Source organism: Acanthamoeba castellanii (genome assembly GCF_000313135.1).
Source record: "Acanthamoeba castellanii str. Neff unplaced genomic scaffold scf7180000084599, whole genome shotgun sequence".
In the NCBI taxonomy this organism is placed as follows: domain Eukaryota; phylum Discosea; order Longamoebia; family Acanthamoebidae; genus Acanthamoeba; species Acanthamoeba castellanii.
The window spans coordinates 1045695-1069604 of NW_004457442.1; the positions used below are offsets into that span (position 1 = coordinate 1045695).

General features: G+C 58.2%; 7 protein-coding genes and 1 pseudogene across 7 annotated transcripts; 4 read left to right on the plus strand and 4 right to left on the minus strand.

Moving 5' to 3' along the window:
- Positions 1-92: 92 nt before the first annotated feature.
- On the minus strand, positions 93-2204 carry ACA1_061800 (phosphomethylpyrimidine kinase; the record flags this gene model as incomplete). Its single annotated transcript, XM_004339404.1, has 4 exons — positions 93-213; positions 297-754; positions 887-1920; positions 2012-2204. 4 exons carry the CDS (start codon positions 2202-2204, stop codon positions 93-95), a joined length of 1806 nt encoding a protein of 601 aa, XP_004339452.1.
- Positions 2205-2440: 236 nt separating this feature from the next.
- Positions 2441-6335, plus strand: ACA1_061810 (peptidase family m1 domain containing protein; the record flags this gene model as incomplete). Its single annotated transcript, XM_004339405.1, has 16 exons — positions 2441-2738; positions 2804-2905; positions 3008-3135; positions 3273-3416; positions 3520-3593; positions 3663-3748; positions 3822-4111; positions 4182-4343; positions 4437-4551; positions 4622-5018; positions 5071-5188; positions 5287-5465; positions 5531-5663; positions 5736-5870; positions 5952-6082; positions 6188-6335. 16 exons carry the CDS (start codon positions 2441-2443, stop codon positions 6333-6335), a joined length of 2640 nt encoding a protein of 879 aa, XP_004339453.1.
- Positions 6336-6620: 285 nt separating this feature from the next.
- On the minus strand, positions 6621-7466 carry ACA1_061820 (annotated as a pseudogene).
- A 395-nt stretch (positions 7467-7861) lies between these two features.
- Positions 7862-12363, minus strand: ACA1_061830 (uncharacterized protein; the record flags this gene model as incomplete). Its single annotated transcript, XM_004339406.1, has 15 exons — positions 7862-8205; positions 8290-8412; positions 8519-8645; positions 8754-8827; positions 8926-9022; positions 9108-9203; positions 9335-9503; positions 9631-9762; positions 9875-10058; positions 10158-10479; positions 10601-11276; positions 11382-11706; positions 11796-11932; positions 12077-12166; positions 12323-12363. The coding sequence occupies 15 exons, from the start codon at positions 12361-12363 to the stop codon at positions 7862-7864; spliced, it is 2937 nt and encodes a 978-aa protein (XP_004339454.1).
- A 130-nt stretch (positions 12364-12493) lies between these two features.
- On the minus strand, positions 12494-15926 carry ACA1_061840 (uncharacterized protein; the record flags this gene model as incomplete). Its single annotated transcript, XM_004339407.1, has 14 exons — positions 12494-12611; positions 12687-13800; positions 13890-14037; positions 14206-14264; positions 14345-14420; positions 14486-14555; positions 14603-14628; positions 14671-14783; positions 14855-14924; positions 14983-15073; positions 15170-15233; positions 15392-15477; positions 15545-15690; positions 15765-15926. Coding segments are annotated over 14 exons (2343 nt in total), but the record flags the coding sequence as incomplete, so codon positions are not given.
- A 1656-nt stretch (positions 15927-17582) lies between these two features.
- ACA1_061850 (nkyrin repeat and KH domain containing protein) lies at positions 17583-19512 on the plus strand (the record flags this gene model as incomplete). The annotated part of the gene is made up of 8 exons (XM_004339408.1): positions 17583-17636; positions 17664-18209; positions 18276-18464; positions 18533-18729; positions 18807-18967; positions 19046-19216; positions 19288-19405; positions 19467-19512. 8 exons carry the CDS (start codon positions 17583-17585, stop codon positions 19510-19512), a joined length of 1482 nt encoding a protein of 493 aa, XP_004339456.1.
- Positions 19513-19757: 245 nt separating this feature from the next.
- ACA1_061860 (Ap4A phosphorylase II, putative) lies at positions 19758-21202 on the plus strand (the record flags this gene model as incomplete). The annotated part of the gene is made up of 6 exons (XM_004339409.1): positions 19758-20021; positions 20096-20163; positions 20256-20415; positions 20485-20591; positions 20665-20854; positions 20924-21202. 6 exons carry the CDS (start codon positions 19758-19760, stop codon positions 21200-21202), a joined length of 1068 nt encoding a protein of 355 aa, XP_004339457.1.
- A 1793-nt stretch (positions 21203-22995) lies between these two features.
- On the plus strand, positions 22996-23854 carry ACA1_061870 (shikimate kinase; the record flags this gene model as incomplete). The annotated part of the gene is made up of 5 exons (XM_004339410.1): positions 22996-23026; positions 23110-23238; positions 23315-23472; positions 23570-23647; positions 23732-23854. The coding sequence occupies 5 exons, from the start codon at positions 22996-22998 to the stop codon at positions 23852-23854; spliced, it is 519 nt and encodes a 172-aa protein (XP_004339458.1).
- Positions 23855-23910: the final 56 nt, after the last annotated feature.

The following is a 23910-nucleotide window of genomic DNA, read 5'->3' on the forward strand; positions in this document are numbered from 1 at the left end:
TATCACCCCAACAACGAGTACGCTTTATTGCGCCTTCGCGCAGTCACCGTGTGTGTGTGTGTCCCTGGGAGGTGCGAGGCCTTGGAATGTCGTCAAATGGGGAATGTCTGCTTGGTGTGGGCCATGTCCCAAAACATGTACTCGAACTTGGAGGTCTGCACGAAGCACTCGCGCATACGCCGCCTCTGTTCGTCACCCAGACCGGCCGCCACCCTGTCCATCATCATTGGCAATCGATGGTCAGAGGTAAGCCATTACCACCATCTCAGTCAGCATAGCACACAACAACAACAAACCCGGTGGTGATCTCGATGAGGCTCTTGGTGGTGGCGCTGAACTCCTCGCTCCCGTAGGTCTCGATCCAGCGCGCGTACTGCGGGTGCGGGCTGCCCTTGGACTTGAGGTAGTGTCCCACCTCGTTGTAGATCCAGGCGCACGGCAGCACCGCGGCCACGCCCTCGTAGTAGGGCCGGTCGAACCCGATGCGCAGCATGTACGACGTGTAGAGCATGTTGGTCGGGCTGGCCGGGTGGGCCTCGAGGAGCGAGGCCAGGCCCGCTGCGGCGTCGTCGGCCTCCGCCATCATGCCCCACTCGCGGCAGAACTGCAGGTGCATGGCGCACTCGCCGCCCACGATCGACTTGGCGGACTCGAGGAAGAGTAGCATCCCGGCGTTGCAGTCTGCCTTTGCCGCCAGCAGGGCCAGGATGCGCGAGTACTCCCTCAGATAATGCATGTCCTGCACTATGTAGAACTACATTCCACACACACACACACACACACACACACACACACACACACACACACAACACCACACGACACCACACGACCCCAATGTGAGGCCATATGTAAAGCGGAATGCGAGCGGGTGCGTGCTGGTGGGCACCTTGAAGACATCTTCGGGCAGTTCGCCGCTGGTGAGGCCCTGGATGAAGGGGTGGGCGATGATCTTCTCGAACACGCCCTCGATGCTGGTCCACAGCTCGGCCCCAAAGTCGTGGCTGGAACCGGGCGCCACAGGACCAGCAGCGCCCGTTGCTGACCTCAGCAGCGGCTTGAGCTTCCACATGTGGTCCAGCGGGCCGTGGCCCGACCCCAGGGCGTAGGGCGACGGCAGCGCGGGCAGCGGGGTGGTGGCCGTCGCATCGTCCGGCGCCGGCGCGTGCAGGATCGCACCGTGCACGTAGCGCACGGCCTTGCGCACCGCGGCCTCGAGGTCCCGCCCGCGCGCCAGCTCGGCCGCGATGGCCGACGACAGCGTGCACCCCGTGCCGTGGGTGCTCCTCGTGTGCACCCGCACCGACGCGTACTCGAACAGGCGGCCCTCGCCGTCGCACAGTACGTCCACCACCACCGCATCCTCCTCCCCCGGCTCGCCGTCGTCACTTACGTGGCGCTTGCGCCTCTCCTCCTCCAGGTGGCCGCCCTTGACCAGCACCGCGCCCGTGTACTGGTGGTGGACCCGCAGACACTCGGCCAGCTCCGCGGCCACCTCCCGCACGTGCTGCACCGTGGTGGCGACTCGCTTCTCCTTCTTGGGCGCACACGGGGCGAGGTGCTCGAGGAGGAGGATGGCCTCGGGGATGTTGGGCGTCACGAGGCGCGCGTAGCGGAGAATGGCCGGCAGGTGGGCGATGGCCGATTCGTCGAGCAGCGGCTGGCCGCCCTTGGCCACCATCACCGAGTCGAGCACGATCGGGGGCAGCTCGCGACGCGGCTGCGGCGCTGACGATGCATCAGCGTCGTCGGCCGACAAAGGCGCAGGCGGGTAGAAGCGGGCGAGCGAGCCGAGCACGGCCTCGATGGACTCCTTGGAGCCCAGCATGCCGATCTTGATGGCATCGGCGCCGAGGTCGCTCAGCACCGCCTCGATCTGGGCCTGGATCGTTTCGGGCGGAATCGGCAGCACCCCGCTTACCCCTGACACGGAACACACACGACGCACGCGCACACGGAAAATTAGGGGCGCACACAGTGGTGAGGGCTAGAAAGGGGGAGGCAGGGTATGTACCGGTGGTGTTCTGGGCGGTGATGGCGGTGATGGCGCTCATGCCAAACACGCCCCGAGCGGCGAAGGTCTTGAGGTCGGCCTGGATGCCCGCCCCTCCGCCAGAGTCGGACCCAGCGATGGTGAGGCAGCGATACACGCGCGGCTGGGCCTCCTCTGCGCCGTGCTGCTGCTGCTGCTGTTGAAGTGTTGACATCTACCGCTGGTCCTTGCTGTCGCTCCACGACCCTTCAATGAGCAAGACCACAAAGGCCGCACTGGGAACGAGCTCGTACCTTGCTTGTTCGTGACGTGGTGGTCTGACCACGGTCCACTGCACTGGTTCTTGGAATGACCAGGGAATATTCTTTATATTTGTCATAATTCAGGTCTTTATTTTTTTATATTTTATTATTGTCATATTTCTTTATTTTTATTTTTCCTGGGCTGGGCATGGAGGGACCGCGCTCGCTGAGCTTTCCGGGCTGGCTGGCGGGAGGCAGCGCTGGGGTGCACTACCACCTGAGGTTCGACCTGCGGCTGGAGGAGCCCGACTGCCGGTTCTTTGGCGAGGAGAGGCTCGAGTTTGAGGTCCAGCAGGAGGGGGTGCAGCAGGTGACGCTCAACTGCCGCGAGCTCAACGTGCGCGAGGCCTTCGTGGGCCAGCCCCACCTCCAGGCCGGAGCCGAGCCACGTCGGGCCACCATCGAGCCGCACCCCAACACAGAGAGCGTCACCCTTCACCTCTCCGGTTCGTATGCTTCCAATTAATTAATTATATTATTTTTATTATTATAAATAATCTCACATGCGCAGAGCCGTTGGAGTTGGGCAAGGCGTGGCTGGTGCTGCGCTTTGATGGTGTCATTAGTGAGATCATGACCGGTGTCTACAGGTACCGCATGTCGCTCGAGGACGGTACGTTGGTGTGGTGTGGTGCGGCTCCAGCCATTGACTGACCGGCGGGGTTGAAGGTCAGACTAATAATGCAATCGGTTTGTGGTGTGTGCGAGAGAGCAGGAGACAGCTTCAACATGGCCATCACCCAGCTGTGCACCACCAGCGCCCGAGCGGTGTTCCCGTGCTTCGATCATCCCTCGGCCAAGGCGCTCTTCACCGTCACCTTGTCGTTCCCATCATCCTTGGAGGTACGCCAACGCTCATCACCGCACACGCACCGCCGCACACGGCGCACGCACCACCGCACACAGCGCACGCACCACCGCACACAGCGCACTCACTTCACACGGCACATGCACGTATACGGACCCTGACACCATCGCAGGCGCATGCCAACATGCCGGCCGTCGAGGAGAGCCAAAGCAACGGAGTCAAGACGGTCAGGTTTGACACGTCGCCGCTCATGTCGACCTACTTGCTGGCCTTCGTGGTGGGCCGCTTCGACGTGGTCGAAGACACCGTCGACTCTGTCAAGGCAATTGATCCCTCGCTCCATGCATTCTTTCTTTTTCGCCGCGACCTGACTGATCGATTGATGCTCACGCGAGAACCTTCGTCGATGTGATGCCCAGGTTCGGGTGCTGGCTCCGCCTGGCCAGGGAGCCAAAGGTCGCTACGCTTTGGGCATGGCCACGCGCACGCTCGAGTACGTTCGGCCTCAGCCCAGAAGGCTCTCTTCCTGTGGGCTGACATGTGGCGATTGCTCTGCCTGCAGGTACTACAACCATTACTATGGCATTGCGTACCCATTGCCCAAGCTCGACCTGGTCTCGATTCCCAACCTGGCCTGCGGCGCGATGGGTACCTGGCCCAGCTCGACCGCCAGTCACGGGAATGATCAAACTTGCTGAAAAAAGATCCGATTGGCGCGCAGAGAACTGGGGCCTGATCACCTATCGGGCCGAGTACCTGCTGCTCGACGAAGCGACCGCTTCCCTGTCCCAGACCCAGCTCGTGACGTACCTGGTTTGCCACGAGGTACAGCCAGCCCTGCCACTTTGGAATTCGATCAATGCTACAGCCATGCGCGGCCTGTGGCAGATTGCACACATGTGGTTCGGCAACCTGGTGACCATGGCCTGGTGGAACGAGGTCTGGCTGAACGAGGGCTTTGCCACCTACTTGGGCAAGGCAGCCGTGGTTCACCTCCACCAAAACTCGAACGTACGTGCGTGCGACTGCTGCCCCCCCTTCTTCGGTACTCGGTCTGACCTGCGTGTTGCCTGTGGGTCAGATCTGGGTCGACTTCCTGAGTCGCTACACCTGCACGGCGTTCCAGCTCGACGCGCTGGACAGCGCTCACCCCCTCAGATTCGAGGTGACGGACGAGAGCGGCATAGACGGGTTCTTCGATGACATCTCCTACAACAAGGGGGCCAGCGTCATCCGCATGCTGGTATTACGACGAATGTTGAACGGCGCCTGACTCGCTGGCTCAACGCGTGCGTGTGCGTGTGTGCGTGTGTGCGTGTGTGCGTGTGTCGTGTAGGTGGATTACATCGGCGAGGACACATTCAGACAGGGACTCAACCTGTATCTGACTCGCCACCAGTACCGCAATGCAACCACCGCCGATCTATGGCAGGCGCTCAGCGAGAAATCGGGTACGTGCAGCGGCGGCCGCCGCCACATGGCCCCACGTGGCTGACGCCGTCGTCCATGAATGAATAACAGGCATCGACCTGGCGGCGTTTATGGACGCGTGGATCAACCGCAAGGGCTTCCCGCTTGTGAGTCTGAGCGAGCACACCGACGACGACCACAACTACGCCGACGACCACCACGAGCTCTACGTCATCGACCAGACTACGTTCGCCGCCGCCAAGTCCTGCGGAGACGAGTCAACGACGAGGACGACGGGCTGGCGAGTGCCGGTGCGGCTGGCGGCACTGGCGCACGACGACTCGCGCGAGGAACGCTTCTTCCTGCTCGAGCAGCCGCGTCAGGTGGTCAAGCTGCCCCGAAAGCCGGGCGGCTACCGGCACGTCAAGCTGAACGCCGGACACAAGGGCTACTACCGCACCACCTACTCCACTCTCCTTGCCGAACGGCTGTTCGCCAACATCAGCAGGTGCGGGTGTCGTGCCATGCAGCGCGTGTGCGGTTACTGATTGCGGGGACAGGCAAGTGCTGCCTCCGATCGATCGTCTGGGCCTGTGCGACGACTTGTTTTCGCAGGCCCTGTCCGGCATCCTCCCCTACCACCGAGCCCTCCAAATCATCCCCCATTTCGAAGATGAGGTACGCTTCGCTTTGTGTGCGTGTGCGTGTGCGTGTGCGTGTGCGTGTGCGTGTGCGAGCTGACGCCACGCACTGGCTGTGTCATGGCGATATCGCAGAACGACCTGTTGGTGCTGAACAACCTGACGACCAACCTCCGCAAGCTGTCCGCCCTCCTGCTGGGCGAGCCCTACTACCCCGCCTACCAGCGCTTCCTCAGGCGCTGCTTTGCGGCACACGCGCAGCGGCTCGGATGGGACGCCAAACCGGAGGAGGACACCTTTGCCGCGAACTTGCGGTACCGCGCCACGCACGCACCGCCGCACACGCACACGATGACACGCATGTTTGGATATTATGCAGGGCGACGGTGCTGTCTGAGCTCGGGGCCAACGGTGACGAAACGGTGATCGCCGAAGCCCAGAAGCGGTTTGCGCTTCACACCAGCGGCACCGCGCTGCTGCCCGCCGAGAGCCGGCCTTTCGTCTTTGGTCTCGTACGTGTGCGGTGGTGCGGTGTGCGCCTTGGCAGGCACTGAGAGCTAAATCCATCATCGCCGCCAACGCAGGTGGCAGCCGAGGGCGGCGAGGAAGAGTACGCGGCGTTGACGAAGTACTACAAGGACCCGGCCCATGAGGACCACCACAGGGCTCTTTCCGCACTGGCCACCACGCGCAAGCCTCCACTGATCGCCCGCACCCTGGTACATTGCCAACGCACGACACGCATACGACACGCACGACACGAGTGTCTCGTTGTTGAGACAACGTGGTGCACACAACAGGACATGCTGTTCAACGGTGAGGTACGGGCGCAGGACATGTCCACTGTGCTGGCGGCGCTCTGCTCGCACCCGGTTGGCCGCCGACAGGCCTGGGCGTGGCTCAAGGCCAACTGGGATCAGTTCAACCAGCGGTACGGCGACTGCCTCTTACGCGGTGGCGTGAGTAGCAATTTTACACACACACACACACACACACGCACCCACGCACGCACGCACGCACACACACACACACACAGGTTCAGCAAGGGCGTGTTCGTGTACTATGGGGCCTTCGACGCGCTCCTGCAGGGCATCGCCAGCGCCGAGGAGCTCCAGGACGCGCAGGCCTTCTTTGCCGCCCGGACCTTCCCCGCAGCCCAGCAGAAGGTCGCCCAGGTACATTGACCCCCGCCGCCGCCGCCGCCGCCGCCGTCGAAGAACGAACGAAGAACAAAGAGCGAAGAGTTGAACGAAGAGTGTGGTACACCTGTGGGTGGGGAATGCAGGTGTTGGAGAAGGTGCGGCACAACATAGCGTGCCTGCAGCGCAATAGGGAACCCCTGGGCAACTGGCTTGCCAACGTGGAATAATCGTTGGTTGCACCCGATGAGAGGTACGCATACATGCCGTTAACACAGCACAATCACATCGTTTCAAACATGTATTTATCTTTCATCGAAGCGTCTATTGTCAATGCGTCCTGGGGTGCGGGCTGCGCTCCACGCGGTTGTGAAACAAGCGCTGGCGCCGATGCGGCGGTTTGAATGAGGGGGAAGACGACGGCGAAGGGGAGGGCGAGGGCGAACTACTGGGCGAACCGCTGGACGAAGGCGAGGGCGAGCGGCTGGGCGAGGCTGAGCTCGAGGGCGAGGGCGAGCTGCTGGGCGAGGCCGAGCTCGAGGGCGAGGGCGAACCAGAGGGCGAGGCCGACGGGCTGTTGGTCGGCGAGTTGGTCGGGGACGAGGTGCTGGTCGATGAGGGCGTACTGGTGGGCGAGCTCGTGGGCGAGCTCGTGGGCGTGCTCGACGGGGTGGGCGAGTTGGTGGGCGAGTTGGAGGGCGTGCTCGACGGCGACGGGATAGGGATCACCGACACGTTGTCGAGCAGCCAGTAGCAGCATTCCTGTTGGTATTCGAAGAACAGCGTGGTCGAAGTCGAAGTGGCTGTGACTGTGTACGTGTAGGTAACGGGGCTGGGGTAGAATTCGGTGGTCAAGCTAAGCAGGGTGGTACTGCCCCACCGGGCGATGAACGACTCGCCGTTGCTCAGATAGCTCCACAAATCGAACGAGTAGGTGTAGGAGACTCCGATCTGAGTGGTGAGGGTCTGGGAGCTGGTCGCTGGTGCTCCTGAAGTCCCGAGCGCAATGACACCCCCTTCGTAGGTCGGATCGTAGCCACTGTAACCGTTGGCAGCAAAGTTCCAGCCGTCTGCACAGGTGCCGGTTCCACAGGTGACCAGTTGTTGGGCGGTGGTTCCGCCCAGACAGAGGGTCAACACGACGACCGTCAGGGCCACGCAAGATAAGCGCCACATGACCAGACCTCCTCTTCCTCTTCCTCTTCCTCTTCCTCGTAGCAGTAGAGGCGTTGCGAATATCCCTTTTTGGTACAAACCAAATAGGTGCCTCGGATGAACCAATCAGCAACACACATTTAGTGAACCTTGGGGAAATGAGTAAATAAAAAATACGACAAAATCATGTTTCCCTCCATGACCTCAGCTGGCCAACGCTGAATTCCTGAGCCTGCGGTCTGGGCCTTCCACTGGGCCGCCACTCTCCTTCGTCTCGTGGACCATAGCTGGTCAAACGCACGCCAGCTGCGTAGTCGCACCACGCACACGCACATGCACACGCACACCCGCCCGTGAGAGAGTAATCGCTCAAATGTTGTATTCTTCTCTTACTGCTCTACCCCCGCCCCCACAACTCACACGTGAAAGTAGTTGGGGCTGGTCGGTTCGGTGGTGTCATCGCTGTCCTCACTGAAGTCATAGTCATAGCCGTCGCCGCTGCTGGCGGCATGTCGTTGCGTGGGCGCAGCTGCAGGCCGTCGCTGCTGGAGCGTGCGTGGAGCTCCTCCGCCCCTCACCGCCGTCTTCTTCTCCTCGGCCGGGCTGTCGTAGCTGTCGTCGATGCCATCATCATCATCATCATCATCATCATCATCATCGCTATCGTCCTGTTCCGTCTCCGTGCGCTCCTGCTCCTGCTCAAAGTCCTCGTCGTCATCACTGAAGTCGTTGCTGTACGCATCACGATCGTAGCTCGAATCTGGTGGAGTGTGAGGGTGGTCAGGTCCCTCCATGCTGCACAAACACCGTCAAGAATGCAAAGAATGGTGTGGGCGGGCCGCACCTGTAGTGCTTGTGGCAGCCCTCTTGGCGTAGTTGGCGTCCTCCTGCTCGACAGCAAGCATGCTCGGCTGGGTGTAGGCCTTCCTGAACTCTTCGTACGACAGAGGCTTGAGCGTCGATACGCCTACGGGCGTGGATTGTTGGACACGAGAGAGAGAAAAGAGAGACGTGGTCAGCGAGTTTGAAGGAGACCCACGAGCAGAGGGGTCAGAGACCCTCTGTTGACGTACCATTGATAGGTCCGCTGTTGGAGACGGTCACCCAGTGGAAATGGAGCAGGACCCAGATGCCGGCCGTGATGAAGGGCAGGGCGACCAGCGCCCCTCCGCCGCCGAATTTGCTCAGCGTGAGGATACCCTGCCAAGTTTGTAGGAGTCAGTGAGCGAAGGGGTGCGCCACATGTTCGACTAGGTCGGCCCTTGGGCGGCCCCGCTTGTTTGACCGGGGGGAGGGAGGAAGGCATACGATCATGGCCAGCTGGAAGAGGATGAGGGACGTCATGAACATGTGGAAGATCAGCGGCCACATCGTCGCACCGCCTGTACACAGCACGCGTCCGATGACAATCGCGGAGCAAGGGGGGGGGGTCAGACAGTGAATGAAGGGTAATGAGTATTGTGTAGGCCCCCGTACGTACCCTGCCATGAGGTGCGGGTGGTGTAGATGATCTGGTAGCGATCCACCAGATAGACCACGATGAAGTAGCACAGCCCGAAGACGCTGATCAGTGGCGCCTGCTCGAGCGAGAGACCGGCGGTGAGTTGTCCACATTGAAATGCATTGACACAAAACAGCGGCGAGCGCGTGCTTGATTCGCACCATGAGGCTGTAGACCAGAGTGACCGTGTAGATGAGCAGCCCCTGCGCCACGCTGCCTGCGTAGTCGAAGGTCGGGTACTGCCACATTTTGGCTTTCTACACGACGAACGCAAGCAAGCATAAAAAAATGAATTTGTAATAAAATAATAATAACAAAAAAATACCAAGAAGAATAAACCAAAATATAAAACAAAACAATAAAATTGCAGTACAGAAAGGTGGGTTACCTGTCGAACGGTCGAAGGCCGCATGAGCACATACCACACGAACTGCTGCAGAATTTGCCGGGTGCGGAAGAGCGTGAGAGGCGTGATGCAGAAGGTGACCACGAGGATGTAGTTGATGAAGAATGTCGAATTCTGCGGCAGGGCCTGCGCCAACAGCGAGATCAGGTTTCTATGGAAGCACACGATGGTGGAAGAAATCAAAATCAATTGGTCAGTTCGACTGCACAAGCCTGGCCAGACGAAGTCACACAGACGCATCAACGCTACGAGCCAAGTCAAGTGGAGGAGAGAGGGACCTGGGGTTGTCAATGAACTCTGAGAGGATCTTGGAGAGCGTGCCGCCAAAGGTGGAGACGAACACGACGTGAATAATCAGGAAGGACCAGTAGGTCGTCATCGTCTTCCACTCCACCGTGGATTTGGCCCACCTGGAACACGACACACACACAACACACACACGCACAAACACGACACACACACACACACAGTCAGCGCGACGAGTATGACATGTGCGACACGCGGGGAATGGGCGGTGCGTACTCGTACGACCGATGGATGATCCAGCGAATGATGTGCTTGGCGAGCACGAGTGACAGAACGAGAAAGATCGCCGGAGCGAAGCCCTCGACCACCGACACGGCGTAGTCCGACAGGTGGTCGCTGATGCCCGTCTGGATCCACCCAAAGCCGTCGACCTCGCTCAGCGATTGCAAATTGGCCAAACCTGCGCAAACGTGGTGCGGGCGTCGATGGTGGTGTCGTTAGCAACACATTCAGTAGTAGGAATGACGAGCATTCCAAGCATTCCAAGCGCGACACGTACTGGCAAAGATGAATGCGGGAAAGGCCCACGCGATGGCCATGAGGGTGAGGCCGACGATGACCACCGTGCGCGTGAGAAGCAGGCGCCAGTAGGGCGGGTGGAGCGTCTTCCACGACACGTCGTTGGGTTCGGGAGCAGCGGAGATTATCATCTCGTGGGGCGCGACGAAGGGCTGGATCGTCATGCGCGGCACCACCATGCTGTCGAAGACCATAAAGGCCACGCCGGTCTTGGGGAGGTGCTTCTCGGGGTTGGCCTGAATCGCGCTGATGTGCGACGTCAGCTTCGCGATCTTGGCCTTGAGATATCTGATCGATGCAATCTGGCAACACACGACACACGACACACGACACACGACACACGACACACGACACACGACACACGACACACGATCTCGTTGATGAGAAGAATGAAGAAGAGGGCACGGGCGTTGACAAACGAACCTCTTCGTCGATCAGGTGTGCCAGCCGCTTGGGCACGTTGTCGCTGTTGCGCTTGAGGTCGCCCATGCAATGCTTGAGGATCGTGCGATTCTTCATCTTCCACTTCCACTTGCGCCACTCGTAGAGGAACCAGAAGCAGCACGACTTGCGCCGCCTCCTCTCCTCCGGGTCGGCGAGCGGCCCGCCGCCGCCACCCTCAACGTCCCGGCCCTTGTCGCCGCCACCACCCTCGAGGCCTGAATGCTTCGACGGTCTGGTCTCCATCTCCAGCTCGTCGGGTAGCGTGTCGTACGACAGCCGGCCGCCGGAGAGGGTGAGGATGAAGTTGCTCTCGCGCATGGTGGCGCGCAGGTGCCCGCTGGTCGTCAGCAGCTCGCCGTTGTGGTGCTTGCCCTCGCCCCTGGTCATCGCCCCGGAGATGTCGTTGTCGTTGTGAGTCCGCTCGCTACTGCTGCTGCCGCCGCTGTCAGTCTTGCCTTGCGCGGGCGACTGCGGGTGGTGGACTTCCATGACGTGGGTGTGGTCGCGCGAGTTCTCCCATTCGCGCAGTTCGCGTTTCCGCTTGAGCTCGGTGAGCTTGTTGTTCCACTGCCGCTTGAACTTGTCGAACTCCTCCAGGTCTTGCTCCGCCATTTCCAGCTTGTTTAGATACCGAACGCGCTTCTTTCTCAACTTACTGAAAAGTGCGCGCAACCCGAGTCAATTACCACACATGCACACGCACGCACACACGCGCACACGCACACGCGCACACGCGCACACGTGAATGGGTAGAAGGTACCGAAGCTTCTTGTCATTCCAGACAAGCCGCACGCTGATTACTTTCACGCCGTCGAAATGGTCCTCGAACCACTGCCGAAGGCTCTGGTTGTCGCGCAGGCGCGTGGGCAGGTTGCGGAGGATGATCGAGTACCCCTTGACCTCGTTCTTGTTGAGGTACTTCTTGCGGAGGTCGGTGTACTTGCGGTAGTAGAACCAGATGATGAAGTAGGACACGAACGAGTAGAAGTAGGTGAAGAGCACGTGGGCGATCAGCTTCGTGTCGGTGCCGTCGATGTTAGAGATGGTCAGATAGCCCAGGTCCGGAAGCTGCTCAGTCGTCGTACCTAGATCGCCATCACATTAACAAAGAACTACTCGTGCGTGTCGTGCGTGTCGTGCGTGTCGTGCGTGTCGTGCGATAGGAGTGAGGTACCGTGGATGTTGATGGGAATGATGACGGCGCTGCCGAAGAGGGCCATCATTCCGCACAATAGCAGGCAGATGCGCAGGAAGCGGATGTGCATGATCGCGTCTGCTCCCTTCTCCTTCCAGATTCTCTTGTCCGAATAGCTGCAGCAGTCGCGTGCCACAAAGGTAAGGGAAGCGGCAGTTGGCCAACAACAGTTACACCACAAAAAAAATGAAGACGACGGATGCAAAGAGCGAAGCGGAGCTGATGGAGCAAGAAAGATGGCGAGTGGGAAGATGACGTACATGAAGGCCTGAGGAATCCATGCCACCAAAGACTTCCAAAAGGAGAGGAGCAGCGGATTATTGACTGGCTTCTTGGTCGGTGCATACCACCTGTGCAACCAAACAGCCACGATGCAGGCCTCTTGAGGTGTGCGGGTTTAGGTTGTTTGGGGAGAGGGGGGGCGAAGATACCAGTAGAATAAAGATCGGCGATAGATGAGGCAGAATATGGTAAACGAAGCGAGCCCACATGCTATGCTTATGTACAGGGTGATTTCGAACTTCTTTTGCTCGTCCCCCTCCGCCATCTCATCGCATCTGTTTTTACGTAAATCGATATTAAAACAAAATAATTCCCAGGGAATACAAAAATGTCCGGCACTACCGGGTTTTCACACATTTTCTTTTACATTTCTCTTTTGCTGGGCAAGAGGCGATCTAGAGCCCACGGTGCCGAAGCCAGGTAGTGATGGCACTGAGACTCTGCTTGATGTCGAGCGGCTTCACGCGCGGGATCATGGCGTCTCCCGCAGCTGGCTTTGCCTTGGCGTCACCACTGTGGAAGGGAACACGAGGGTGAGACCTTGAGCAGGGCCACAGCAGGAGTCAGCGTGTCGTGATGGAGAGGTACGAGGTGGCGGCCTGTTCAAGTGGCGGGTAGGGATAGGGGAGGCTGGTTGTGTAGAAGTCGGCGACCTCTCGGCTCATGCGCTCCAGTTGGGCACGGACGCGGGGCGACAGCAGCGCCAGGCGCCTGGTCAGCTCGACGGCCTCGTCGCGCAGCGCGGCGGGCAGGGTGTCGTCCAGATAGACGTAGATGGCGCCAAACATGTCCGCGGCCAGCGCCTGCCCGCTGTCGGACGAGCCGAAGCTGGGCATACGGGCGAAGACGTAGCGGCACAGGTCGGCGAGGGTGCGGAGGAGGGCCAGCTGGGAGCGCAGCACGAGCGAGCTGGCCGGGGAGAAGGAGCCCAGCGAGCGCATCTCCTGCCGCAGGGCGGCGTAGTCGACGGGGATGACGCGATCGCGCAGGGCGGGCCACAGGTCCTCGCGGACGCGATGGAACACGAAGTCGCCGGCGTGGAGGGCGATGCCGGCGGTGACCACCTCCCACGATTTGATGGCCTGCACGCGGTCGCGCTCGGCGAACTTTGTCGTCAGCGGCCGCCAGATCAGGTGGACGGCCGGCAGCAGTCGCTTGCGGTCGGCAGAGAGCACGGTCATGCTGCGCGTGATGATCTCAAGGATGGAGAGCCGCACCTCGCGCTGACGCGACGACACGAAGTGCTGGCAGCGTTCGAGCATCCTCACCACCGTGTCCAGCTCCTTCTGTCGGCTCTTGGAGCGCAGTGGATCATCCTCCTCGGCGCCGTCTTCTATACTGTTGTCGTTGGCCTCTTCTTCACCGTCGTCGTCGTGGTTGTGTTCTTTCTCCTTCTGCTTCTTTTCATGATAGTCGCTGAAGTACTTCGCGATGTCGGCCATCTTCTCCGCTTCGCTCTTCTGCTCGCCTTGCTCGATGTCCTGACTTGCGGTTGGTGCATCGACCGATTCTTCCCGGGCGACGTTTTGTTCAGGCGCGAGCTCCTTCGTCTCGTCTCGCAGGAGGCTCGTCAGAGGGTCGGCATCGGCCACCAGCGTAGTCGACCATCCTTCGCGTTCGTACTTGCGCGCCAGCACCCCCACGATGGCCTCCAATATTCGACAGAAGGTGAGAGTGTACTCGACGTTGTGTTCATCGAGGCCTTTTGTGACGAATTGTGAATTCAGTGTGGACGTCAGCAGCAGAGCAGGTCACGCTTTCTAACACTCTCTCACGAGTGGTGAGGGGTACCGTTGAAAACGGATTGGATGGTGTCATCGAGCAGCCACACGATGTCATCGATGCTCTGACTATCGCCTTCCTCCAGCGGCACCCGTCGCTCTGGTGCCGTTGGTGCCGCGGCCTTGAGTATGCCATATTCGAGAATGGCGCGAAGCACCTGCGGGGTGTTGGGATAGAGGCCCAGGTGCTTCATGCGCATGGATATCGAGTCGATCAGGTAGTCCGTGTTCTTGGCGATGAGCTGCGGCAGCGACGTGTACTCGCCTGTTTTGTTTGACAACAGAACATGTAAGCGCATAGTCGTAGGGAGGACAGCACACAGCACACGCGTACAGTAGTGGCAAATGCGCTGCAGGGTGGCATAGGCCGATCGGCTCACCAAACCTGCACGGACCCGGAAGAAGAAAAAACTTCGGTGAGTCACTACAGCCAGCAACACAACTATGATGAACTGACGAAATTACCGTTCGCATCGCCAAGCTTTTCGAGGAGCGGGTGAAGCACGGTCATGAGATGCTGATCGAAGCTCCGTCCCATCACCTATCAAAACGACATCAGTCATCTCCTTATTCGTCGGCGGGGGGGGGAGAAGGGTTAAGGCCCACCTGTGCGCAGTTACCAATACCCTCGAGCAACAGGCTCATGCTGATCGCATTCTCGTTGAGCACGTTGACACTGCGGTGTGAGAGATGCGTTACAGAAAAGTAATTACAATATCGTACAAGGCTTCATTGAACGGGACGAACCTCTGTACAGTCGTGGAAGATGGTGCGTTCGCGGAGGGTAGTACCCAGAGCGACTCGTCCAAATACTCCTCCAACACGAGCTCGACCTCTTGTGTGATGTCGACATGACCAGTGGTGCTTCTCACACCGGCACTGGGTACACCGACGCCGACAGCGCCTGCACACGTTGGAACGGTCAGCTATGACAACAACCCGGACTAACACCACATCGTGGAGAAACGAGCGTACCGAGAAGGAGGTTGTTGATGATGTAGAAGGCTTGACTGCGGAATGGCTTGTTCCTGGGATCATGGACAACCTGCATCGCATGTGTTGAGCCTCACACTTGGGAATGGCCAAGAAGAGGGAAAGCGGACCTGGAAGAAGTGGTCCAGGAGCGAGTGCAGGTCGCCGTACCGGCCGAGGTACAGACATATCATCTTCATGACATTCTCTACGGCTTCACTCCTGTATGCCAGGTAGGCGCGTATCAATATCCCACCATGCATTACAACGCACACGACACACAACACACACGACACGGACAGCGTTCCAGACAGGTACCTGAAGTAGCGGAAGGTTCTCTTGGGATAGAGGTTAGTGACTCCCTCCTCCGCTTCACCACTCCCTGCCGGACCACCGAGCAATCGATGGCTCGGTTGCTCCAGGTACACCAGCTGGCGCTGAAAACCTGACCCGGAGTGTGTCTGTACATCGTACGAATCGAATTCTGCCACCCACGTCGTCAGCGATGGGCGTTGTGCTTCCGGGGTTGTGTGCTGGTACCCAAAATCTGAAGTAGTGCAATCGACAGCCGTCCGAGGAATGATGATGAAGCGAGGAGCGGGCTTAGCTTATCCTCGAGCAGATACCTATGTGCGCATATGACTTAGAGAAAGAGCGAAAAACGAAGAGGCCAACGCCAACCAGGAAGGGTACATGTGGTTGAAGAGCAGTCGGATGGCAGCCAGTTTCGCGCTTTCGTCTGCGTCACGCATGTGTCGTGGGAGCGCGGCCAAAAGGCCCTCGTGCATGCTGTCGCTCAGGTAGGCGTAGACTCGATCCCCTTGTGTTTGATTTATCATCTGAAAAGAAAATGTGGTCAGTAACTTGAGGTACTGGGCACTGTGCGGCATAAAAGAGGCAAGGTTGGTCCAACCTTGATTTCCTCTTGAGCCGTCGTGGAGACCTCGTTGAAGTCATCCTTGGCAAGGAAGACCAGCGTAGACAGGAAGAAGTTTGCGCAGGAGTCGAGTGTGATCCGACAGTTGAGCAACAGCCTGCCTGCGCATCGCGCCAGACTTTTGCGCACGCGCCTATGCAACGAACAAAAACCGAGTACTTAAGTAATCAATACTATGTTGTCGCGGCCACGGGCGTACCAGTGTTGCTGGAGCATGGTCTTCGACACACTGAAAACGTCGGCAAACAAACCGCGGAGGTTTGATGTCGTCTTTTGCAGCCACTCGTGATCTCGAGTGAGGGTGAACGGTTCAGCTGAACCGGGTTCGGCCTGCGCCTTGGGTGGCGCTCCAGCCTCTGTCTCCTTTCTCTTGACTTCGTTGACTGCCCAAGCAATCATCACGCATCAATACAAGTCTTTTACATCAAGTTGATAAGACCAGGCGGAAACCAACCTTTCTTGGCACCTTCAGCAAGCGAGCTTAAGAGAGAAGTCACCTGATCTGCGGAGGGCTGTGCGGTAGCGGTGGGTTGCTGCAGAGATGCGTTTGCGCTGATGAGAGGGCGATTGCTCTCGTCGCTCATCACAACGCTCACGACCTCAGCGCACAAATCCACAGCGGCCTCCACGACACGGTGGCCTAAATTGCACCAACGTCACGTTAGAGCTCCACAGCACAGGGCACTCACCAGCGCAAGCGGACTCACCTTGTTTGAAGTCACCCAGCATGACCTTGCCCAAGGCGCTCACCAGGCCAGGCAACACAAAGGCCACAGCTTCCCCTACGAGCGCGAGAGCGTTAGCTCTACGGCGAGTGGCAAAAGATAGATGTAAGAGCAAACCCTAACCTGACTTGTATGATCCGAGTCGTGCGCACAGGAACGATAACGCCTCGAGAGAAGCCACTGCGTGCACCCCCGTTAGCCAGCCTTTTCACACAAACGGGCCAGGGGCAGAGTGGTGGGTGGTGTACCGCGTAGGTCGCGATTCACTGCCGTTGTGGCTTCGTCCATCAACAGAGAGATCCCATAGGCCGAGAGGGCGAGCGAGGACTTAGACGCGATGAACGGCGGTTGGCCTGCAACCCAACACACAATTTGAATGAACGATGAGTACGGTCAAGGCCAAGGGCCAAACCCTGGGCGTGGACGAGAGAAGGAAGGTGCCTGATGTTGCTGCTACAGGGGACCGAGTGCGAAGCAGCGCACACAGGCATCGAACGGCACGCAGCTTGAGGTCTTCGTGTGGCCTTGCTGCGTTGGTCATGTGCAGCACCACCGCGCAGGGCGAAGCGGAGGTCGAAGATGACGACCTCGGTGAGGCGGCTGGAGCTGGTGGTGACGGAGGCGACAGGATTTCCACGAGAGTGTGGAAGAGCTGAAGGAATCGAGGGCTCATGAAGGTGATCTCTCCTTGCATCTCCATTACAGGGCCGCAGCGCTCGAGTGCAGCCTCAATCACGCCCAAGATCCCCTCCATTTGGGTCGAAGCCAGCTTGGCGTCATCGCTGTTGCGCAGCAGACCGAGGAGAGGCATGAAGAGATAGTCGAGACATCGGTGCAGGCCAAATGGCGGAAGAGTGGGCACAACTCGGCTCAAATCTTCAACGGCGGCAGCGATTTGAGTCGGTTCTGCGATTCCGCTGGCGGCAGTGGCCAGACGTGAGCACAGGGGTTGCAGGCGCAGAAAGGACTCCTTGAGGTCCACACTGCCATCGCTGGCCATCATGTGGCGCAGCTTTACCGGAAAGATTTTTCTATCTGTTTCACCTTTTTTTCTTTATGTGCACTTCCGATGGAGCCCGGTGGGGATGGAGCGCAGCTGCTGCCAGATGAGCTGTGGTTGGAGGTATTCAGCTTCTTGCACCCAAAACAGGCAGGTGGTGTTATGCTGGCCTGCCGTCGCTTCTACGGCATCTTCACCACCTCCACGCTGTGGCGCCGCTACCACGAGGCCATGCTCGGCGGGCCGCTGCAGCCCGTAGGTCCCGACCCGTCCTCCTCTTCCTACTTCAACAGCGACGGCGAGGGTGAGAATGACGACTTCGATCAAAGCGATGATGATCTCGAGGACGATAATGATCTTAGTGAGCGGCGCGAGGAGAGGATAATCGACGTTGTCTCTTTCCCACGATTTGCACGAGACGAGTGGCAACAGGCCCTGTTGTGGAAGACGCACAAGGTGGAGCACCAGCGCAGTGATGAAGCCAAGCTGGTGTGGGCCGCGCGACTGGGTTGCCATCAGCTGGTGGCGCGTCTGCTGGACGACATGCTCGACCGGCATGCCTCGCTGCGACGCGAGCGATCGGCACTCACCTCGTCACTGCCGGAGGACGAGGACAGCGAGGAGGGCCAGCTGCTCCGCATGCTCTGCCGTGGCCTGGAAGCTGCCTGTTGGGCCAACTCCGTGCCCACCGCTCGGGTATGATCGATAACCACACCACACACACACACACACAGTTGGCCCTGAGTTGGTGCGACGTATCAGGTGCTGTTGGCGTACGGAGCGGCGCCGGTGCAATGCGGGTACCTGGGGGTCAAGCGCGAGGCCATCGTGGAAGCTGCCGAGCACGGCAATGTCGAGCTGATGGAGCTGCTGATCGCGAACGGCGCTCTATCGGAGCGCTGGAGCTTCGCCAATTTCCTACCCGGCCGACCACTTCTCGCCGCGTGTTGGGTACATATGCCTCCCGTAAGAGGGACAACGGTCGGCAGACTGACCAACCGGTTGCTGCAACGTCGTAGGCTGGCAAGACAGAGGCCGTGGAGTGTCTCATGCGCCATGAGGTGATGTGCGTCGCCTCCAAAAACGAGTTCATCGAGCGCTGGGGCGTTTCTGTCGACCTGGAGGGCGTCAGTCCCTTGTGTATGGCTGCTAGGAGGGGACACCTCAATGTCGTCTCCCTCCTGCTGTCCCGGCTTCAGGACGAACTGAACGAAAGGTACCTAAGATCTTTGTTCTGTGGTGTGCGTGTGTGTGAGAGAGAGAGAGACATTGCCTGATCTGGTATTGCTACAGTGAAAAGCAAAACGCTTTGCTCTCAGCGGCCAAAGAGAGCAGGAACGACGTGATCGTACACCTACTCGTACATGGCGGAGTGACAGGAGACATCGCGTCGCTATGTGCCTACATCAAGGGCAAATCGTTCGACTACGCCACTTTTGAGGTCCTGCTCGCGGGTGCGCATCTCCCTCAAGATAACACAGCAACGTGGACTCTGAAACCATCTCGTTCACATTTCTTCTCCACTCTTCAAGGCGTGGACGAGGAATCACTCAGGGCAGCCAACGTCTGCTGGGCCATCTTCAAATCGAAGAGAATTGTCGGTGGGTCCGACGGCAAGAAGGTCTGCGAGCTGCTTCTGGCCAAAGGGGCCGACATCAACTGCACCAGCACCACGGCCGTCCTAACGCCTCTCGCCCATGCGGGTACTGCAACCCACCAATCCCTCCTCACTACACTGCACCTGACTTTCCCTTTTTCTCTCCGTCTGTCACAGTGGTCAAGGACAATGTCGAGGTGGCCGAGACTCTGCTGCAGTGTGGAGCTGATCCAAACCTGTCAGTCCTCGGCGAGGCCAACCTCTTGTGCATAGCACAGAAGCTGCAGCGCCACAGGTTCGTGCTCACGGACTCTCTCGAAATGCCAAGCTTGCTCACTCCAGTGGATGATTTACAGAATAGTGGACTTGCTATCGAAGTACATTAGACACCCGAGTCCATGAGATGATGTTTGTCTGCAGCCTCGGGTGCTACGGAGACGAAGACGAAAAGCCAACGGTATGTAAAAGAAAAAAGAAATGAAAAAGAAATGAACGACCCAGCCGAGGAGATGAAGAGGGCTCCTATTGCAGGCCTTCGCGGCGTCGCGACGCCTCATCTGGCTTCATCTCTCGGTAGATCTCCATCTATAACATCACTTACACAGTCTGCCGCTACGCTTTTTGCTGCACCTTCTTCATTTTCTGTAATGAGCGTTTCCACGTTTGCACTCACCCCCTCTTCGGCTCTCCTTCCTGCCGCGCCGCATTCCACCCTAGCTCCTGTGACGCCGTCGTTGCCGCTCAGCACGAGCCCCCTCCCCTCTTCATTTTCTTCATCTTCGCTGCTCCATTCCATCGAGGAAAAGTCGCTACACGCCCGAAGATCGGGCGCCCTGCAGACCATTCCCACGCGATGCCAACTCATCAAGGACACCAACGCACCGAGCGACGAGCGAGGGAAGCCTCTCCTGGTATGTCTTTCTTGCATGTCTTGCGCCACAGATTCAACGTTGCAACAGCCGACGACCTTACCGCGCCACAACAGTTCCCCGTGAGGATCAAGACAGAGGGAGGAGTGTACAACAAGCCCGATGTGCTCTCCGATAACCTGAGGTGCCCCACCTGCCCCGTGCGGCTTCCAGCAGTGCGCTAGCTGAAGCAGCTCCTCACGCGATTTGCTGATTGCACTGCCTCCTTCGCGACAGAAAGCGCGATCCGTTCGTGCCGCCCTATGAAGAGGATCTGTTCGTCGAGTGGGACTTTAGCGTTGGGCCAGCGCACTCGCCCCGGTCAAAGCACGTCCTCGTGCTCAATAAGTACAACGTGCTGCCTAACCATGCACTCATCGTCACCACCGATTTTCAGGTGCGACATGCTGTCTTGGTTACTCTTTCTCGGATGACCTGCAAACTCATCATCATCGCCACAATTCAGCCACAAACTGATCCGCTCAACGAGCGCGACTTCGAGGTCTTCTGGCGAAGCGTGGACAACGTGAGGGGATTTGGATTTTACAATTGTGGCGCTAACGCCGGGCCAAGGTGCGATGCCGTCACACTGTGCACACCAGAGAGCTCTGTCTAACGTAGTCATGATGATGGTCTGGTGGTGCAGCCAACCGCACAAACATATGCAAGTGGTGCCCCTTCCACTCGAGGACGGGACCGAACTGCCACTGCTGCGAGTGCTCGACGAGCAGACTTCGAGACACGCTGACCATGGCGCACCATTCACGCTACCACAATTTCCGTTCAATCACGCTGTGTGCCGTTTGCCCAAGCACCTGTGCGAAGCCGACAGCCAGGTACCGCATACGCACACGCACACACTTACTCCAGCACTGTGGTTACCTAACCACGCTGAGCAACAACAGATGATAGGGCGGGACTTAGCCGAAATGTACAGGCGGCTGCTGGCGGCAATTCACAAGAGCACTGGAGAGAACGAGCAGGAGCTGCAGACCAATGGCCACCACAACGTGCTGCTATCGCCGCGGTGGATGCTCGTAGTCCCACGCACGCGAGAGGGCATGGATGGGCTGAGTGGCAATGGCCTCGTGTTCGCAGGCGTGTTCTTCACCAAGGACCAGCAGCTCTGCAACAAGCTGGCGGACATTGGTCCTATCAACTTCCTTACACGCATCACGTCGTGATATCAATCCTGTACAGCCCACGCTTGGTCTTAGTCGCGCACAATGGCACCTCAAACAAGAGAAGATGGCATTGCAAGAGAAGAAGGGAGTGCAAAGGGGACACAAGGGAGGAAGAGATGGGAAATGCCCACCAGCACTGGCAGAGGCAAAGGAAGAAGAAAAGAACACCACAACGCGACGCAAGCTTTCGGTGGGTGGGGAGAACCAAGTAGGGCAACAAAGATAAGGAGGAGGTCTGTGTTTGTAGGAAGATTCCGTGGTGCAACGGTAGCACGCAAGCCTAACACGCTTGAGGTCGCGAGATCAACACTCGCCGGAATCATTTTTGTCTGGCTTTTGATGGCTCAACATGATTGCGTTGTTTTGTGAGCCACCAAAGGGTAGTTTGTGATGATTTTATGTCACTGTGAAAGCACAAGTTGTGGGCCAGTGGTACCAGTGGTATCATGAGTGTGGAGCATCCCCTTGTATGTGATGTCTTTGTGGAGTGCAATTTCATGTGCCAGTGTCAGTTGGCATTGAGGGACAGAAAGAAGAGAGCAAATCAATGGAGTAACACTGTGTGTGATTGGATCATGAAAATAATTATTATTTTTGCCAAGAAGTGGCCAACAAGAGAGTTCATCCAATCCCCAGCCTGGTGTACCCTCAGACTTGTGTCCCCATCCAACCATCCAGTCAGGCACACATGTATCAGTGGCCATCCTCAAAGTCTATCCCTAGTGGCAGGTACTTTCAACAATGAACTCAGTAATCAGTACACTCAGTGTTATAATCTCTCCATCTGGTGCACACCCCAACATTTTGGCTGCTCAGCTCATCCTCATGCACAAGGAGATGTACCTGGAACAGCTGTGGGGTGTAAGCCATTCTCACAACTGGAGACCATCACACTAGCACCATAGATTGCCCAGGCAATCCTCACAATGCATGAAAAGCACTACATCCACAGAGACATCAAGCTTGCCAATATCTTGGTATGCAGCTGTAACAGCTGTTCTCCTTGCCCTCTCAGGTTTCTGCTCTCAGTTTTCTCTCTCACACACTCTGGTGATGTATATGGACCACCAATGACAGGATGGTTGGCATGGCTGACTAAGAGCAGGCCATGGCTGCATGTTCCCCTTCTCTCTTTGTGCAAAGACCAGCCCCACAGTTGATCACCAGGCAACACCCTCCTCACCACCTCTTCCCACCTTCCTTCTCAGTTGACAGCCACTGGCCATTTCAGGTTAAGAAGAAGGGGAGAGATGGTGCGCCCTGTGGAAAATTCACACCAGGAGGAGGAAATCATGAAAAGAACTGATGTGAAACCTGAACCTTTTTTGAAGCAAATGCAGTGGGTGAAGAGAAGAGTGAACAGGAAGGGAGGGATTGTTGTTTAATTGTTGGAACCGCTCAGCCCCTCGGAATAGAGGGACGAGCAGGCCACCACTTTAAGTGATGTAGACTATGAACCGGAGATGAAATTCTACGGTGATTCAATGCCTCACCCACCCTTCCCAACGCAATCATGTTGAGCCATCAAAAGCCAGACAAAAATGATTCCGGCGAGTGTTGATCTCGCGACCTCAAGCGTGTTAGGCTTGCGTGCTACCGTTGCACCACGGAATCTTCCTACAAACACAGACCTCCTCCTTATCTTTGTTGCCCTACTTGGTTCTCCCCACCCACCGAAAGCTTGCGTCGCGTTGTGGTGTTCTTTTCTTCTTCCTTTGCCTCTGCCAGTGCTGGTGGGCATTTCCCATCTCTTCCTCCCTTGTGTCCCCTTTGCACTCCCTTCTTCTCTTGCAATGCCCGTCCTTGTCATTATGGGAGTTAGTGGTATGCCTCCACCAGATCTTACTCTATGTCCGGTAAGATTGAATAGTTAAGGCTCCTCCGTCACTTTGCGGGGGGGGGGACAGGTTGCGGCAAGTCGTCGGTGGGCGCCGCTGTGGCCCAACAGCTGGGCGAGGGTTGGCTCTTCGCCGATGCCGACGCGTACCACCCGCAGGCCAACATCGACAAAATGGCGAGCGGGCAGCCCCTCAACGGTCCTTGCGCCAACCACCTCTCTCTCACGTGTGCGGTGTGCGTGTGCGGCTCGTGGTCCGTGCCACTCATAACAAGAAGTGAATGTGGACAGAACAGATGACGATAGGGAGCCGTGGTTGAAGAAGCTGGCCGAGTGCATCGACGAGTGGAACGCACAAGGCAAAGGTGCAGTGCTGGCCTGCTCGGCGCTGAAGAGGAAGTACCGCTCGATGCTGCTCGGACCCAACGAAAAGGTGTGAACGAACGAGCTCGTCCCCTCTTGGACAAAACCATTGTGCTGACCCACCGAGAGAGAAGAACAGGAACGACGTCGTGTTCGTGCATCTCCAGGGCCAAAGCGAACTGATCGCCGAGCGGATGGCGCGCAGAGAAGGCCACTTCATGAAGCAGCAGATGCTCGTCAGCCAGGTCAGTACTCCTCCGCCTCTTCTTGCTCTCTTTGAACAACTCGAGCGGGATGGCCAACTGCACGATGTACCACCACCACCACAGCTGGCCGCCCTGGAGCCGCTGCAGGAGGACGAGCGTGGCGTTGTGATAGAAGACGTCTCTGCGCCGCCGGACCAGATCGCAGCCGACATCCTACGACGGATCGGGGAGCTGAGCAGCTCGTAGAGTTCAGAGCAGAAGAGGAAAACGATGACGATGACGATGACAAACGAGGAGTGCTT